General features: G+C 32.1%; 1 protein-coding gene, 1 long non-coding RNA gene and 1 pseudogene across 2 annotated transcripts; all 3 read left to right on the top strand.

Annotated features, from left to right (window-relative positions):
• Positions 1–2,166: 2,166 nt before the first annotated feature.
• LOC131601430 (uncharacterized) lies at positions 2,167–6,437 on the top strand. The gene is made up of 3 exons (XR_009283658.1): positions 2,167–3,194; positions 3,312–3,351; positions 5,960–6,437. It is a non-coding gene; the product is annotated as an uncharacterized LOC131601430 (long non-coding RNA).
• Positions 6,438–6,949: 512 nt separating this feature from the next.
• On the top strand, positions 6,950–9,831 carry LOC131601429 (receptor-like protein 43). The gene has a single exon (XM_058873236.1). It carries the CDS (start codon positions 6,976–6,978, stop codon positions 9,184–9,186), a length of 2,211 nt encoding a protein of 736 aa, XP_058729219.1. The 5' UTR covers positions 6,950–6,975; the 3' UTR covers positions 9,187–9,831.
• A 930-nt stretch (positions 9,832–10,761) lies between these two features.
• LOC131606356 (receptor-like protein 7) lies at positions 10,762–14,071 on the top strand (annotated as a pseudogene).
• The last annotated feature ends 4,191 nt before the right edge of the window (positions 14,072–18,262 follow it).

Genomic DNA, 18,262 nt, shown 5'->3' with positions numbered 1-18,262 from the left:
TAGGAAGCATATTTTGGAAAAACAGGTATTGGCCTCCTCAATTAGTTGTTCTCAATTGGTTGTTATGAAGATCGAGGGATATCAAGTTGGAAGTTAGGTTTTGCAAAGGTCCTTACAAATCAATAAGTATATAGTGAGTAAAATTAAGCGAAGACTTAGAAAACGAATTTTAAAAAAAAATTAAAAAGATATGTGATATTTTTCTAAAGAATGATTTTGTATATAATGATAAAAGAACGGAATTTCTCAATGCATCCTATGATTCTCTCAGCCATCTGACGATTTTTCATTTATGCCCTCTGTTTCCGTAGATGTACATCTGGAGCACATTTTTTTTCAAAAAAATTGGTTTTTCCGTAGATGCATCTATAGAAGCAAAAAACAACCATAGTATGCAGTGGGAAAATACAATGAATTTCAGTTCAACAATTCTTCCGTATGTACATCTACGGAACGTGTTAAAAAAGAGTATTCCGTAGTTGTACCTACGGAAGAAATGGTGATATATTTTAGAATCGAGCTCGTTGTGAAATTTCGCTTCTAATGGTGTATTCATTTGCTTGAAACAATTAAGAATCATTATTTTCCATAGTATATCATAGTAGTGTAATGTAAATGTAATGGTATATATAGTACACGAAAAGAAAACATCTTATAAATCTTACAAATAGTGTCAAACATAATAAAAATAAAAATACATCAATCTAATAAAAATACAGACATAAAAAGTGTCTCAAACTGAGACCGATGAGACTAGTAGTTCTAATCCATATTCAAACAAAATAAGGCCCCTAAAAAAGTCTAGCCAACATCAACGGTAAAACATAACTTCGTTGACGTTATCCAAGATAACTGAACTCTCTCGGAGCATAGTCGACCAACACATTACCATGTGTTGTAAGATGAAAATAGATTCAGTGCAGAACAACTACAAAGTTTTAGTAGTTTTAAATTACTTTTAACATAAGTAATTAGTAAAACTTTGTAGCTGCTCTGCCTTGAATCTAATTTTGTCATGCAACACATGGTAATGTTGGTCTCCCATAATGTTTGCGTAATACAAATAAAGTCGAATTAGATACAATTAAGTTAAAAAAACAAAAAAAAATGATTTTTCTATATTTCGTAAATACAACTACGGAATGACCTAACATTCATCTCTTCCGTAGATGTATCTACGGAAGTTTCTGAAACCTCCAAAACCCAATAATGGCATCGGGTCACTGTTGTACAGAGTTAAAACCCCATTTTAGTGGCTTGAATGTCATTGTAACACATCAAACAGCACCTACATTGTCTCTAAACTATATTTCTAAAACTATCCAATCATTTCTACACGTAAAAATTGAATTCTAACTCTATATTACAAATTCTCTTAAATAATTCGAAAAGTCGAAAACTTACCGATTAAATTGATTTTTGAACTTGATGGAATGTGTTGATAGTTGATGTGGACATTATCGGCCGAACTCAAGAAAAAGAAAACAAACTTTGGGGATGTTTGATTTTTCAGGTTGAGAGAGTATGAGAATTGAAGAAGAGAAAAGTGAAGAATGGGGAGGAGAAGAGTGTGGTGTGAATTATAACATCAAATTCTTCCGTAGATGTATCTCCGGAAGCTTTCATATGTGCATCTACGGAACAAAACAACGTTAAACAAAAAAAAGATGCTTCCGGAGATGCATCTACGGAAGCACGAGAATAATTTTGCCAGGTGCGTGAGAGATCCATGGGATCTAGTTAGAAATTCTCTAAGAGAATGTTAATTATTAGTATATTTTTAATTTTTATTTTTATAATTTTATAACAGTATAATATATATTTGTAAAATTTATGTTAACCCCTCTAAAATCTCCAAAACAATCTTCCAATATAAATTGAGTTTTTCTTAATAAGAGGTTTTTTGTGTTATCACTACTAAAAATATGACATTTACTCAAAAGATTTTACATCAGGTATGAAAATATATGATGTGAAAAATAATTTTCAAAAGATTTTACATCAGTCATTTATTTCCAATGATATGAAAAAATGAAAAATATATAACACAGTGGCAGTATTGTAAATCAAATGAAAAAAAACATGCGGTGGCAGAATTGTAAATAAAATGAAAATCTTGTTATAAGGGATTTTACATCGGACCTAGATAATACCCGATGTGAGAAATGCAACTCACAGAGGACCTTTACATCAGTTCAGTTAAAACCCGATGGGAAATGTTAGGCACAGTGGGCCTACACATCGGGCCATTCAACAACTGATGGAAAATGTTACGACCATTTTTTCCCTAAAACCCTAGACATTCTTTACAAACACAAATCTTTTCTTCTTCTTCTTCTTGCCGTAAGAAAAGCTCCAGTGGTCTCTCCATCTCTCCAAGAACACAGCCAATCACAACAAACACACCAAACACAATCACAAACTCCATCTCTCCACGAAAAGCTTCCACAACTTTGGACTATTATTCCAAACTATTGTTAATCCCCACAAATGAGGGATACGCTTACAACATCTTCAAACCCAAAACAGCCTCCTGAGCTTCTAAATTTGATGATGAAGCATTTGAAAGAAGTAATATGTTTCATGAAGTCCGATGACCAACTTTCCTCTGCCAATGAAGTCCGATGCTTCATGCTTCAGGGAGGAAGAAGTCCTAAGGAGGCATCCATGTTTTTGAATTTCCTCGACATAGTTTCGTCATCTCGCATCACAACTTTGAATTGCTTGTCAGGAACTTCTCACACGGTCAACCTCACATCGAAGCCATGGTTGGTGATGTGAATATTTTCATGAATGACATCAATAATCCCCTAATTGTTGAGATTGAAATTATGATTGCCGAACCAACCAGGTAACTACTATTTTGAAATTCATCACATAATTGTGTTTGAAATTGACCTAGAAATTAACGCCATTTCAAATAAAACAAGTTGTACCAACCAGGTAACTACTATTTTGAAGTTCATCACATAATTGTGTTTGAAATTGACCTAGAAATTAACGCCATTTCAAATATAACAAGTTGTGAGATTGTTTGTTGTTTTGTTAGCATAGCCGTGGTAAAGGACTATGCTATTGGAAAGGAGTCTGTTCTGATGATGATGACCTTTGCTATTGAGGAGTTAGGGATCAACATCTTTCAGGTTAAAATTGGAGAATCAAATTAAGAATCCATCAACTTGTTCAAAAAATTGGTTTGTCTCTAAAACTTCTATATCTTTCAAGTTCATGTACTCTAGTGTTAAGAAGCTTCAAGTGGTTTATACTTGTTAAATTCTCTTCTGCTGACTTAGCTTTTGGTTTTGATGAAGGGGGTTTTTGGAAACTTCACATAGCAACATTTTCAAAGAGGTCAGCATACTTAATTTCAAGTTTTTAGAAGGCGCCTTAACTTGTTGGCTAAAGTACATATGTTCTGTTCTCTTTAAGAAAGAATTGCAATCAAATTGTTTTTGTAGTTTTAAAAGTCAAAAATTTCCGACATTGGCATGTGAACTAAGATAAGTCTCATTTTGGCTACCCCAGTTTTAATTCACTGTTGGAATAATAATTCAATAAATATCCATATAAGATGTTCGTAACTGGGAGTTATTTGTTTACTACAAAATGTAACAACTAGCTCATTTTTGTAATTGAGCTGCAGTTCGATACAAACCAATTTTGGTTCAGTCTCATCATATGTATAGTGTGATTTTTCGGTGAATGTTGTTCATAGTATTAGTCGTTTAGGATGCCATCAAAAGTCATTTGGAACGACGCCAGAACCAACTCAGATTTGGTTAATGTCATCATGATTGATGACAGAGCGGGGGACCTATGTGAATTTCGAGATGGTGCCGTCTCAAAGTGAGAGTTGGAGTTTCTCTCATGAAAAATTCATGAAACAGATAGCATATGGCCATAAATAAGTGTTAAGCGAGATATGCAGAGGAAGAACCTTTAAAAGAGTGTGTGTAAGGTAACGCCGGTCTAATCACATGGATTAATGGTTTAAAAGCATAGCTACCTAATATACCGATTAAACTTTGCGTTATTCTCACTAAGGTTAAGTTTTAAATAGAAAGATACCTAATTGTATCAACACTCTTTATATTTTTATTTCTGGAATGAGTTTTTGTCATTATTAGAACAAGTGGGGAATTGTTGAAAATTATAAAATAATAATTACCATAGTGTGTTCTAATGTGACGAAAAAAATAGGAATAGATTTTTGGTTGTTGCATAAATTTATTTTTTTGAATTCAAATTTACAACATTTCATGAAGGGGTGTCTTGTGTCATTATAGATGAACCATTGCAATATATGGTGAAACGGTGTTGTTTCATCAAGAGTTGCAAACTTATGAAACAACACATGCATGGCCTATAAATACACATTTATGAATCCAAAATGAACAACACAAAATCATAAATCCTCTTCATTATTCCAGACACTCTTCCTTGCATTCGAGTTCTTCACCGGTCTTGTGCACACTCGAGTAAGGCTGACATTATCCTGGGTATTCTTGCTTTCCAAACTCTAAGACAATTAAGAGAGTGCTTGAAATACTTTTAAGGAAAGTGACTCCATTCACGATTCAGCCTGGATCCTTTTGATCTTTCCGATATTTCTAATAGAGTCCCTATATTTCACATTCGCGTTCGTTTTAGTTCTTAAAATTAAAATTCGCAGGAAATTTCACAGAAAAATCTGCAGGAAACTTGCAGATTTTTCTGCGGATCTTGACTTTAGGGACTAAACCTCGAGTAAAAAGTAAAATATAGGGATTAAAACAAAACAAAAAATTACAGGAACGAAAATAAAAAACTCGCTAATTTACCGTGACCAAAAATGTATTTAAGCTAATAATAAATTAGTGACATTGCTGTGTTTCATTAGTATGTTATATATGTTATTGAATCCAAATCATAGCACATGGAATCATGGATATATCCCTCTAAAAATATTATTTTAAAGCTATAGAAAAGTAGTAAAAGAAAGGTAGTGGAATTAAATTAGTAACTTTTCTTTGTATCATCAGATATCTAATTAAATTAGTAATTAGTGGAGGATATTAAAGTTTTTGGTAACAGATAATGACTCGTGATTATTGAATAAAAGAGTGTGAAAAGTCAAGAGAGATTGTTTCTTAGTGGTGACAACTTACTACTATTGTTTAAGCTAACTCAAAATTTTTTATGTAGTTGTTGATGACTTTTATAACGTTCTATTTGTGCTACACTTTGTAATAATTAATTTTGTTCAATGCAACTTTGTAGACTTTGTTAAGAGAAACGTTATGGGTCAATTAGTATTTCCATTCAGTCATGAGTATTTTCACCGTGTAATTTGAGACGTGATAAAGGTGATTAATAATATAGTGTTTGTTTATTATTAGTTCAAATAAAATTTACTTAAAGATTCTAATTTATTTTTGTTAGTAGTCAAGTGTCGATTGTTATACTTTTGTAACTTTGTTTACATTGCTTTTTAAATTCCACCATTGACTAGAAAAGGCGAGGCTGAACTATACCTCTTTTTTCAAGGAAACTTATATAAATTTTCAATTAAGAGCAAGTAAAGATACTGTACATCCAGATAGTGTATCTAGGATGTTAGGGCTCGTCCGACTCAACTGCGATGGACTTGTGCGAGTCTTTTGACAGCAGGCACCTGGTTACTCACCGAGGGTGTGTGGTGCAGTCTAGGTAGACCGGTTGTTACTACTTCTAAATTCCCCGTACATGGGTATGGATCTACATACGTGTTTGTTGTACTATTTGTGTACCTGTGATATGGTGACTCCTATGGTGGACGATTCATGTGTTTGCTCCCTACTTGTATCAGATGCGAGGATAAACCCCGGATCAATGGTGCATTCGGTCTTATGATGCATGTACCCTGTAGAACCGAGTGGACCCATAGGATAGATGGACTCTAGATTTAGTAATCTCACCCTAATCCAATTATCTTTTTCAGGTGGTTCCAGGCAAGACCTCGTAAAGGCAAGATGGAGTAGTCGGTTGGTGACTCTTGGCTGGATGTTATTATCTTTTGTTCTATTTTCGTGTTTTCATAGTACTTGTATTTTGGATTATGTACTAGTACACGTTATGTATTATTTTGGTCATGATACATTCGGTTTTTGTACTATGTACTGATGATGTATTTTCTATGATGATGTTATGTACCATTACTAGTATTGCACGCATATTATTCTAGACATGTATGTGCGGGGTGTATGACTGTCACGACAAAAAGAATTAAATGAAGAAGGAAATAATTATTTGGGATTTTATAAAAGGAATTAGATGTTTAAGAATTTAAAAAAACAAATGAACTGAGCTGTGAGACAACCACGTGACAGATTGTAGAAAAGCAGGAGTAAATTAGATTTTGGTTGCATTACAACTCACAATTTATGTTTTGGTCCATGAATGAGTTTTTTTTTTTCTTTTCATAATTGATAGTTTAATATACACGCCTCTGCATCGTCCTTCCATAGCTGGCTTAAAATTTTAAATCTTTAACTTAATTAGAAAAATATGCTCAAAATTTTTTTATCATGTTATAAAACCTTATCTTCCGCCCCATATGAAATTATTATCAAGTTGAATTACAAACATTAAAAGGAAGAAAAAAATATTTGAGAATAAAGCATTAAAGCAAAGTGACCCTATGTGTTAGGAATACTCATGCAATGTTCCATTAGAGTTATTACTTAGACTTACAAGTCTTCCTTGAGAGTTCTGTGTATCTTCCTACCATCATTAAGGAGAAAATGTTTAGTTTTAATCATTACATTTGAAATCAACAACATGCATGTAGTCTATCTTTATGAAAAGTTATAATATTTTAGACTATTCAATTTGTAGGGCCCTTTTTATCATAAAATCAAAAAACGTGTTTCATACTGCTTTATACTTTTGCAGCCTCAAACAACATCTATAAAAGACAATCATTTCTCACATAACTAAGTGCAAACAGAGATAACAATGAAAACTACATTGCTTTCATTCCTTCTATGCTATTACTTCATATATCACACTCTTGCTTATGCCATATGTCTCCAAGATCAACAATCATTGTTGCTCCAATTAAAAAACAATCTCACATTTGATCCTCAATATTCCACCAAACTAAAATTGTGGAATGAAAACATTACTTGCTGTGATTGGAGTGGTGTGAGATGTGACAACGTGGGACATGTTATTGGCCTTGATCTAAGAGGAGAAGAAATCTGTGGTTCATTTGATAATGCAACTAGTCTCCTTGGTTTATTTCTCAACTCATTGTCAAACCTCACACACCTTACCTCCCTAGACCTTTCTTATAATAATTTAAGTGGTCAAATTCATGGTTTATTTCTCAACTCAATGTCAAACCTCACACACCTTACTTACCTAGACTTTTCTCATAATAATTTAAGTGGTGAAATTCTTTCATCCCTTAAAACACTCCCATCGCTAAAGTTGATAGATCTTTCCTTTAATAGGTTGAGTGGGTCACTGCAGTTAAATGAGGTTTCGAAGCTTAGAAATTTAACTACACTAGACCTTTCTTACAACCACATATCAATCGATATGAATGTTGCAAATGTGTCTTTAATTCCCAACTTTACATATCTAGGTTTGGCATCCTGCAACTTGAAATCATTCCCTAGTTTTTTGATAAATCAATCAAAATTGTTCTATTTAGACCTTTCAAATAACCAAATCCAAGGAAAAATACCAAACTGGATATGGAAATTACAAAATCTTGAAAAACTTAATATTTCTCACAATTTTCTCACCAATTTGGAAGCTTTTCAAAGTCTTACTTCCAATTTGCTAGTTCTTGACCTGCATCACAACAAACTGCAGGGGTCAATACATGTTTTTCCTGAATATGCCTATTTTTTAGACTACTCAAACAATAATTTTTCAACTGTCCCACAATATAATGGTGGTGACCTACCAATCTTGGAATTCCTATCTTTTTCTAAGAATAATCTACATGGAAGCATCCCTGATTACTTATGCAATGCTTCACAACTTCAAATCCTAGATATTTCCTTCAACAACTTTTCTGGAACAATTCCTCCATGTTTATTGACAATGACAAGTTACCTTGAAGTGTTAGATTTGAGAAATAATAGTCTCACTGGCCCCATACCAGATACATTTCCAAAGTTTTGTCATGTGAGTAGATTGAACTTCCATGGAAATCAATTACAAGGGCCAATCCCTTGGTCTCTGTCCCACTGCTCATCATTAGAGGTATTGGACATTGGATCAAATCAAATTTTTGATCATTTTCCATGTTTCTTAAATGAAATACCAACACTTAGTGTCTTGGTTTTGAGGAATAACAAATTTCATGGTTCTATAGAATGCTCACAAAATAAACCTTGGAAATCGATTCAAATTGTGGACATTGCTTTCAACAATTTCAATGGAAAACTACCTACACAGTATTTTACAACCTGGGAAAGAATGCTATCTGATGAAGATGTTGCACGTGACATCAACTACAACATGTCACAAGACTACCCATATTATCATGATAGTATTACAGTTACATGTAAAGGCCAACGACAAGATTTGGTTAAAATTTTAACAATTTTCAAAGCCATTGATTTCTCATTCAATTCTTTTGAAGGGCCAATACCTCTATCGTTGATGGGCTTCAAAGCACTATATGTTTTGAATTTTTCAAACAATGGTCTTACAGGTGAGATCCCATCTTCGATAGGGAATATGAAACAGTTAGAGTCATTGGACTTCTCAAATAACTCTTTGGTTGGTGAAATTCCTGTGCAGCTAGCAAGTTTGTCCTTCCTTTCTGATTTGAACATTTCCTTGAATCATTTGGTGGGAAAGATCCCAACAGGTACTCAACTTCAATCATTTCCAGCTTCTTCCTTTGAAGGAAATGATGGACTATATGGCCCTCCATTGATTGAAAAGCAAGATGGTGAGAGGAAGGACCTGCATCCACAACCAACATGTGAAAGCATAGTTTGTTCAATAGAATGGAACTTTTTAAGTATAGAATTGGGATTTGTTTTTGGACTTGGAATGATTATCGGCCCGATCATGTTTTGGAAGAAATGGAGGGTGGCTTATTGGAAACTTGCTGACAGAATTCTCTGCAAAATATTTCCTTGGATGCATCTTGAATATGAAACTCACAGAGGAAAAACTTACACAGTTTTAAGGTGGTAGTAACATATTTGTTGTTCAATAGTATTTTATATTAGTATTAATGTGTGTGCTAATTAGTATAATAGTATTTTATATTAGTATTAATGTGTGTGCTAATTAGTATAATAGTATTTTATGTGTGTGCTAATTAGTTTTAATGTGTGTGGCTGTGTGCTAATAGTATTTTATATTTCCATATTTATTGTTCAATGGAAGTGAAGCTGTTACAATTTTAAAGAACTTAAGCTGTTGTGGACCTTTGCAATTTATCTTGAAATCAATTTGGTTTCCAAGCAGAGTGAATAAGGGGATTCGTCCTGTAAATTATTATCATAGCAAAATATGTAATGGTAATAGGGGTCCCAACCATTCAACATTGTGAGTTAACTCCACCATACAAAAAAACCTCTGCCACAAAAATTTAGAAAACTAAAATTTGTAGAAATTGACAAATATTGTTTCCTTACTCAAAATCAAACATAAAATCACAAATAATCAAATAAAGTAAACATAGTCTAGAACTCTTAATTTTACATAAATTCAATAAGTTTAATGAGAGTTTTTTTTTAATCTAGTAGCAGCTTGACCTCATGCCCTGCACAACTAATAACTAATAACTGGGAACATCATGTTTAAATTTTTTCCAAGTAGACTAGTGATTTTAATTGATTTTTAAAAATAAATAAATGAGATGTTGCAGATTCGAACGCCCTATAAGATAAGATGTTCTTGTCCAGTTACCAACTAAATTGGTTTAATAGAATGAAAATTTAATTTCAATTTAATGATATTTTAGTGTAACAAATTTTTTAAAAGACGAGACAATAAAAATCTATAATTTTTAAGTTGTACCATCAGATATTAAATTAATTTATTGAGCGATGATTATGAATTCTATATTAAACTAATTTAGGGGATAATGATTCATGACAGAAAAATAGAGGCTGAGAAGATTCTAAGAGAGGATAAGAAAAAAACTTAGAATGACAAATCAGCAAAATTATTATTTAGAGACAACTCAATTTTTTTAATTCAATATTGTTCTTGATGATATTTATTTTTCCTAATTTGAGGAAAAGTTTGTTTAACAAATAATTGTATTGAATGCTATTTTGTTGGCTTTACACGGTCGATAATGTACGACTACAAACATTACTTAGAAGAAACCTTGAGAACAAAGAATTGAATCATTCAAATTAAACTCAATCACAATTTTGCATCACACAAAGTCACAAAAATGACCCTACAATGTATTAGAGAATACAAAATACATTTTTAAATCTTAATTTGAAATGTTATTTAATTATTAGAATTTAAAAAGTGAAGAATTTTTTAAATATGTGATTTACAAAATATAAGAAAATATCTAAAGATATAAGATAAAATACTATAGAGCCATATAGTTAGTGAATGTTTTGATTTTCTTATTATGACTTGTTTTTTGGAGTTGTATCATAATCAAATACTAGAAAACAAAAAGGTTAGTCTGCCTCTCAAAACTAAATGGAAATCTTTTCCACACTGCTCTTCTTCAGCGAAAGTTCTATTAGTGTAATTTTCCAGCCTTAAACTACATCTATAAGACTATTATTTGTCACATAACTAAGAGCAATTAGAAATAACAATGAAAACTACATTACTTTCATTCTTTCTCTGCTACTACTTCATTCATCTCAATGTTGTTGTCTCTGCCAAATGTCTCCAAGATCAACAATCATTGTTGCTCCAATTTAAAAACAATTTCACATTTGATCCTCAATTTTCCACCAAACTAAAATCATGGAACGAAAACTCTGCATGTTGTAATTGGAGTGGTGTAACATGAGACAACGAGGGACATGTTATTGGCCTTGATCTAAGTGAAGAAGAAATCAATGGTGGATTTGATAATTCAAGTAGTCTTTTTGGTCTCCAACATCTCCAAAACTTGAATTTGGCTTATAACAATTTTGGTTCTCCCATTCCGTCAGAATTCAGTAAGTTGGTGATGCTGAATCATTTGAATTTGTCAAAATCTTACATTGTGGGGAATATTCCTAAAGAGATTTCAAAGCTTACAAGGTTAGTTACTCTTGATCTCTCTTCTCTTTATAGCTTTTCAAAAGAACAAGGGCGGAAAATAAGCGACCGAAATCTACATACATTTCTCCAAAATCTAATCAGTCTTAAACAACTGTATCTAGATGGTATAATTATATCAACTATGGGACATGAATGGGGAAATGCTTTGTTGCAGTTGCGTGACCTACAAGAGTTAAGTATGTCTGGTTGTGATCTATCAGGACCCCTTGATTCTTCCCTCACTAAACTAGTGAACCTATCTGTCATTGTTCTTGATGGGAACAATTTTTCATCCCCAATTCCAGAAACATTTGCGAATTTGAAAAATCTAACCACCCTGAGTCTTCATGATTGTGGATTGATTGGTACATTTCCACAAAAAATCTTTCAAATTAAAACACTTTCAGTTATTGATTTATCAGGAAACTACAATCTTCATGGGTCATTTCCAGACTATTCAATGAGTGAATCTCTTTATAGCATTAATTTGGAAAGCACACAATTCTCTGGAACAATTCCACACACTATTAGCAACATGAGATTCTTATCTCATTTGGATCTTTCTTATTGTCAATTTAATGGAACACTTCCCAAATCAATGTCAAACCTCTCACACCTTACCTACGTCGACCTTTCTCATAATAGTTTAAGTGGTGGTATTCCTTCGTCCCTTTTTACACTCCCATCACTGGAGGAGGTACATCTTTCCTTTAACAGCTTGAATGGGTCACTGCAGCTAGATGAGGTTTTGAAGCTTAGAAATTTAACTACACTAGACCTTTCTTACAACAACATATCAATCGATGTGAATGTTGCAAATGTTGATTTGTATTCTGTTCCGAAATTTAGATATCTAAGTTTGGTATCCTGCAACTTGAAGTCATTCCCTAGTTTCTTGATAAATCAATCAACATTGTTCTCTCTAGACCTTTCAAATAACCAAATCCAAGGAAAAATACCTAACTGGATGTGGAAATTAAGAGATCTTGAAATCTTCAATGTTTCTCACAATTTCCTCACTAATTTAGAAGGACCTTTTCAAAGTCTTACTTCCAAATTGGGAAGTCTTGACCTTCATAACAACAAACTACAAGGGTCAATACCTTCTTTTCCTAAACATCCTTATTTTTTGGACTACTCAAAAAATAATTTTTCAGTTGTCCCACAATATATTGAAAGCAACCTATCATCCATGGAATTCTTATCTTTTTCTCACAATAACTTACATGGAAGCGTCCCTAATTACTTGTGCAATGCTTCACAACTTCAAATCCTAGATATTTCCTTCAACAACTTTTCTGGAACAATTCCTCCATGTTTATTGACAATGACAGGTAACCTTGAACTTGAAGTGTTAGATTTGAGAAATAATAGTCTCACTGGCTCTATACTAGATATGTTTCCAAAATTTTGTTTTGTAACCAGATTGAACTTCCATGGAAATCAATTAGAAGGGCCAATTCCAAGGTCTCTGTCCCATTGCTCATTTTTAGAGGTGTTTGACATTGGATCAAATAAAATTGTTGATCATTTTCCATGCTTCTTAAATGACATACCAACACTTAGTGTCTTGGTTTTGAGGAATAACAAATTTCATGGTTCTATAGAATGCTTAGAAAATAAACCTTGGAAATCGATTCAAATTGTAGACATTGCTTTCAACAATTTCAACGGAACACTACCTAAAAGGTATTTTACAACCTGGGAAAGAATGATATATAATGAAGATGTTGCACGTGACATCAACTACAACATGTCACTCGACTACCCTTATTATCATGATAGTGTTACAGTTACATGTAAAGGTCAACAACAAGATTTGGTTAAAATTCTAACAATTTTCAAAGCCATTGATTTCTCATTCAATTCTTTTGAAGGACCAATACCTCAGTCGTTGATGGACTTGAAAGCACTTTATATTTTGAACTTTTCAAACAATGGTCTTTCAGGTGAAATTCCATCTTCGATAGGGAATTTGAAACAATTAGAGTCATTGGACTTCTCAAATAACTCCTTGGATGGTGAAATTCATGTGCAGCTAGCAAGTTTGTCCTTCCTTTCTTATTTAAACCTTTCCTTCAATCATTTGATGGGAAAGATTCCAACAGGTACTCAACTTCAATCGTTTCCAGCTTCTTCCTTTGAAGGAAATGATGGACTATTTGGCCCTCCATTAATTGAAATACAAGATGTTGAGAGGAAGGACTTGCATTCACAACCAACATGTGAAAGCATAGTTTGTTTAATAGACTGGAACTTTTTAAGTGTAGAATTGGGATTTGTTTTTGGACTCGGAATGATTATCAGTCCGATCATGTTTTGGAAGAAATGGAGGGTAGGTTATTGGAAACTTGCAGACAAAATTCTCTGCAAAATATTTCCTTGGATGCATCTTGAATATGAAACTCACAGAGGAAAAACTTACACAGTTTTAGTAGGATCTAGTGTGTGCTATAATTAGTATAATAGCATTTTATATTTCTGCATTTGTTGTTATTTATGTATAATCCTATATGATAAGCCCGTAATATTCCCGTAAAGTTTGGAAGACGAATTTCCGACTTACTTTATGTGTTGGTGGTATGTGATAAATTATGGTGTTGCAATATTCTGCAGAGAAAAACTGGATTTAGTCACTTTTTGCACTATACTTCCACCGGTGGAAGATATTGCTTTAAAACTGCACTAGACACTTTTCTCACTATACTTCCACTGGTGGAAGATATGCTTTAAAACTGCTATTTTATTGAATTCACCACCAACTGCTATATCTTTCTTAGCATTACAAAGCCTTTATATAGGCTTGAATCAAAACTGACATAGAATACAATAAGATGATAATTAAGATGAGGACTCTTGGTTCTCTCAATCTTAATGTTACAACTCTAACATAACTCTAAATTAGGGGTGTTCATGGTTCAAGAACTGCACTAAACTGAACCATATTAACGGTTCAGTTTAGTTTTTGAAAACCACTTTAATAAAAAACCAATTAACTGTTAAAGCAGTTCTAATTCAATTTTAAATTGGTCTTGAACTAGATTGTATTTATAAACTGATTTACAATCATTTCTAGTTATAAACTGGTTTAAATCCAGTTTATAATTAAAAGTCAAATTTATTTTATAAATTATTTCAAAAATTGTTTTTTTTTTTAATTTATCTCCAGATTATTATATATATATATATATATATATATATATATATATATATATATATATATATATATATATATATATATATATATATATATATATATATATGTGTTTTTTTTTTTAAATTTGATTTCTATTTGTAACTAAATCCATTGTCAGATAACAAAATTAGAAATGATGCTCTTATATTTATCTGCAAATCAAACAAACGGCCAACATAAATAAAAATATATAAATTGAAAAATTAATTAATCAAAAGCAGTTGTATACAGTGCATCACTATTATTATCACTCTCTAGCAGTGTCGACTAATTATACTTTGTTACTACCTCAACCTCATCATAAACCATAGTTAATTACTGTGATTTTAATAATTTAAATAATTAATATTGACTAAAGTCTTTTATTTTAATTAATATATTATACATATTATATTCCGTGTGAAGAAACCCGACAATAACGTCTTTTCTCTTTTATTTTAAATATAAAAATAAACTATATTTAAGTAAAAATAATTTATTGAATCATAAAAATATTACATATAGTGAATATATTTTTCCGAATTGTTTTTTAACTTTTCAAAGAAAAAATTAATTTTAAATTTTTTTAATTTTCAGGAAAATATATATTTTTAAAAAATATTTTTTTCTGCTAAATTATTATTTTTGGTTTTAGGAAAAAATTAATATTTTCTAACTAGTTTATGAAACAAAACTGGTTCTAAACCGGCTTTAAATTGAAGTTGAATTGTTTAAATTAAATGTTCAGTTCATTAACCATTTAAATGATTCAGTTTTTTAATAGTGCAATGCAATTTAAAGAGCAGGAAAATATTAGATTTTTTGATAATCAATTTATGTTTCATTCTCTTCCTCTTGTCAAAAAATGAAACATAAATTGATTATCAAAAAATGTAACATTTCTAGAAATTCGAAAGCGGTGATTAGACACATCATAACACACAAAATCCTTATGGGAGTTGCTATACCCCATAAATCGGGATGTGACAGGAGGAAGAGAATGAAACATAAATTGTTTATCAAAAAATTAATTTTAGATTTTTTTAATTTTCAGTAAAATATATATATATTTTTAAAAATATTTTTTTCTACTAAATTGTTATTTTTGGTTTTAGGAAAAAATTAATATTTTCTAACTAGTTTATGAAACGAAACTGGTTCTAAACCGGTTTTAAACTGAAGTTGAATTGTTTAAATTAAATGTTCAGTTCATTAACCACTTAAATGGTTCAGTTTTTTAATAGTGCAATGCAATTTAAAGAGCAGGAAAATATTAGATTTTTTGATAATCAATTTATGTTTCATTCTCTTCCTCTTGTCAAAAAATGAAACATAAATTGATTATCAAAAAATGTAACATTTCTAGAAACTCGAAAGCGGTGATTAGACACATCATAACACAAAAAACCCTTATGAGAGTTGTTATACCCCATAAATCGGGATGTGACAGGAGGAAGAGAATGAAACATAAATTGTTTATCAAAAAATTAATTTTAGATTTTTTTAATTTTCAGGAAAATATATATATTTTTAAAAATATTATTTTCTGCTAAATTATAATTTTTGGTTTAAGGGAAAAATTAATATTTTCTAACTAGTTTATGAAACGAAACTGGTTCTATACTTTAACCCTTGCTATTAATGGACATATCAGGCACTTGAAGATTTGAAGCATTGCACATGAAATTAGAATATTTCCTTAGAGATTGTATTATTTGAAAGCGATAAAAATGTAGTGAAAGAAAGGTAGTTACCAATATTTTATGGGATAATGGAACCAAATTTGTTCATTGAGTAATCCAAATAGGAAGCATATTTTGGAAAAACAGGTATTGGCCTCCTCAATTAGTTGTTCTCAATTGGTTGTAATGAAGATCGAGGGATATCAAGTTGGAAGTTAGGTTTTGCAAAGGACCTTACAAATCAATAAGTATATAGTGAGTAAAATTAAGCGAAGACTTAGAAAATGATTTTTTTTTTTAAAAATAAAAAGATATGTGATATTTTTCTAAAGAATGATTTTGTATATAATGATAAAAGAATGGAATTTTTCAATGCACCCTATGATTCTCTCAGCCACCTGGCGATTTTTCATTTATGCTCTCTGTTTCCGTAGATGTACATCTAGAGCACATTTTTTTTCAAAAAATTTGGTTTTTTCATAGATGCATCTATAGAAGCAAAAAACAACCATAGTATGCAAGTGGGTGTTTAAAAGAAAGTACCATAGTGATGGTACGTTAAACACTTATAAGGCCAGACTAGTGGCAAAAGGATTTAGACAAAAGGAAGGCATAGATTACTTTGACACCTATGCACCAGTAGCAAGGACAACCACAATTATATTGTTGTTTGCCTTAGCTTCTTTGAATGACTTTATAGTTCAATAGATGGATGTCAAAACAACCTTCCTAAATGGAGATCTCGATGAGGAAATATACATGGAACAACCAGAAGGCTACGTGCTTCCTGGAAATGAACAAAAGGTGTGTAAGCTTATCAAATTCTTATATGGCTTAAAACAAGCACCAAAACAATGGAATCAAAAGTTTGATTCTGTGATACTCTCTAATGGATTTATTCCTAATTCTTATGATAAGTGATTATACACAAAGGTGTGCAAAAACATTATAACATTCCTTTGTCTCTATGTCGATGACATGCTGATAATTAGTAATGATTTGAATGGAATTTTAGAAACAAAGAGGTTTCTAACTTCCACTTTCAAGATGAAAGATCTTGGACTTGATGATACAATTCTAGGGATCAAAGTTAAGAGAAATAGTGGGGGTTATGAACTTAGTTAAACACACTATATTGAGAAAATGCTTGATAAGTTCAAACACCTACAATTTAAGGAGGTAACCACTCCTTTTGATCATGTCGTCAAACTTCAAAAGAACAATGGAAGAGCAGTGTCTCAATTGGAATATGCAAGTGTAATAGGGTGTCTCATGTACTTAATGCAATGTACCAGACCCGATATATCATTTGCAGTTAGTAAAATGAGTAGATTTACTAGTAATCCAAGTACTAAACATTGGAAGGCAATCACGAGGATTTTTGGCTATCTACTGAAAACCAAAGATCTTGGCCTTCACTATGGTAGGTTCCCTACCATACTAGAAGGATATACCGATGCGAGTTGGATATCTAATGTTGGAGATCATAAATCTACAACTGGGTGGATATTTACACTAACTAGAGGAGAAATTTCTTGGAAGAGCAAGAAACAAACATGAATTACGCTTTCGACCATGGAATCAAAGTTCGTGGCTCTCGCTTCCGCAGGTCAAGAAGCAGAATGGTTGAGGGATCTTCTGTTGGAAGTTCCATTGGCTAAGGACACTGTCTCAAAGGTGATGATACACTGCGATAGCCAAGCCACTTTAGCAAGAGCGTTCAACGAAGTGTACAATGGAAAGTCTAGGCATATTGGACATTCGTTCATGGAAAAATTGATTAAGGATGGAATCATTTCACTCACCTATATACGAACAAGCTATAATTTGGAAGATCCGTTTACTAAGCCACTGGCCAGAGACTTAGTAAAAACAACCTCGAGAGGTATGGGGTTGAAACTCCTTGAGTAAGAGTTCCGACAGCGGCGGCAACCCAATCTTACGTTAACAGAACATTAACCTCAAGATTTTCAATGGGTACTAACAAGTCGTTGATTTGGGTAATTGTCGAACATTTCGTGATAATGTTGACCTTAAAACAAGGGTTGAGTCTTATTTTAAAAACTCTTAATGAAGTTCAATACTGAGGATATGTGTCTCGTGGAAAAGGACACAATATGAACTTCACCTATGTGAATTTCGAGATGGTGCCGTCTCAAAGTGAGAGTTGGAGTTTCTC

The sequence above is a fragment of the Vicia villosa genome, linkage group LG5, assembly GCF_029867415.1.
Source record: "Vicia villosa cultivar HV-30 ecotype Madison, WI linkage group LG5, Vvil1.0, whole genome shotgun sequence".
NCBI classification, from domain to species: domain Eukaryota; kingdom Viridiplantae; phylum Streptophyta; class Magnoliopsida; order Fabales; family Fabaceae; genus Vicia; species Vicia villosa.
This window is presented reverse-complemented; position numbering and strand designations above follow the sequence as displayed.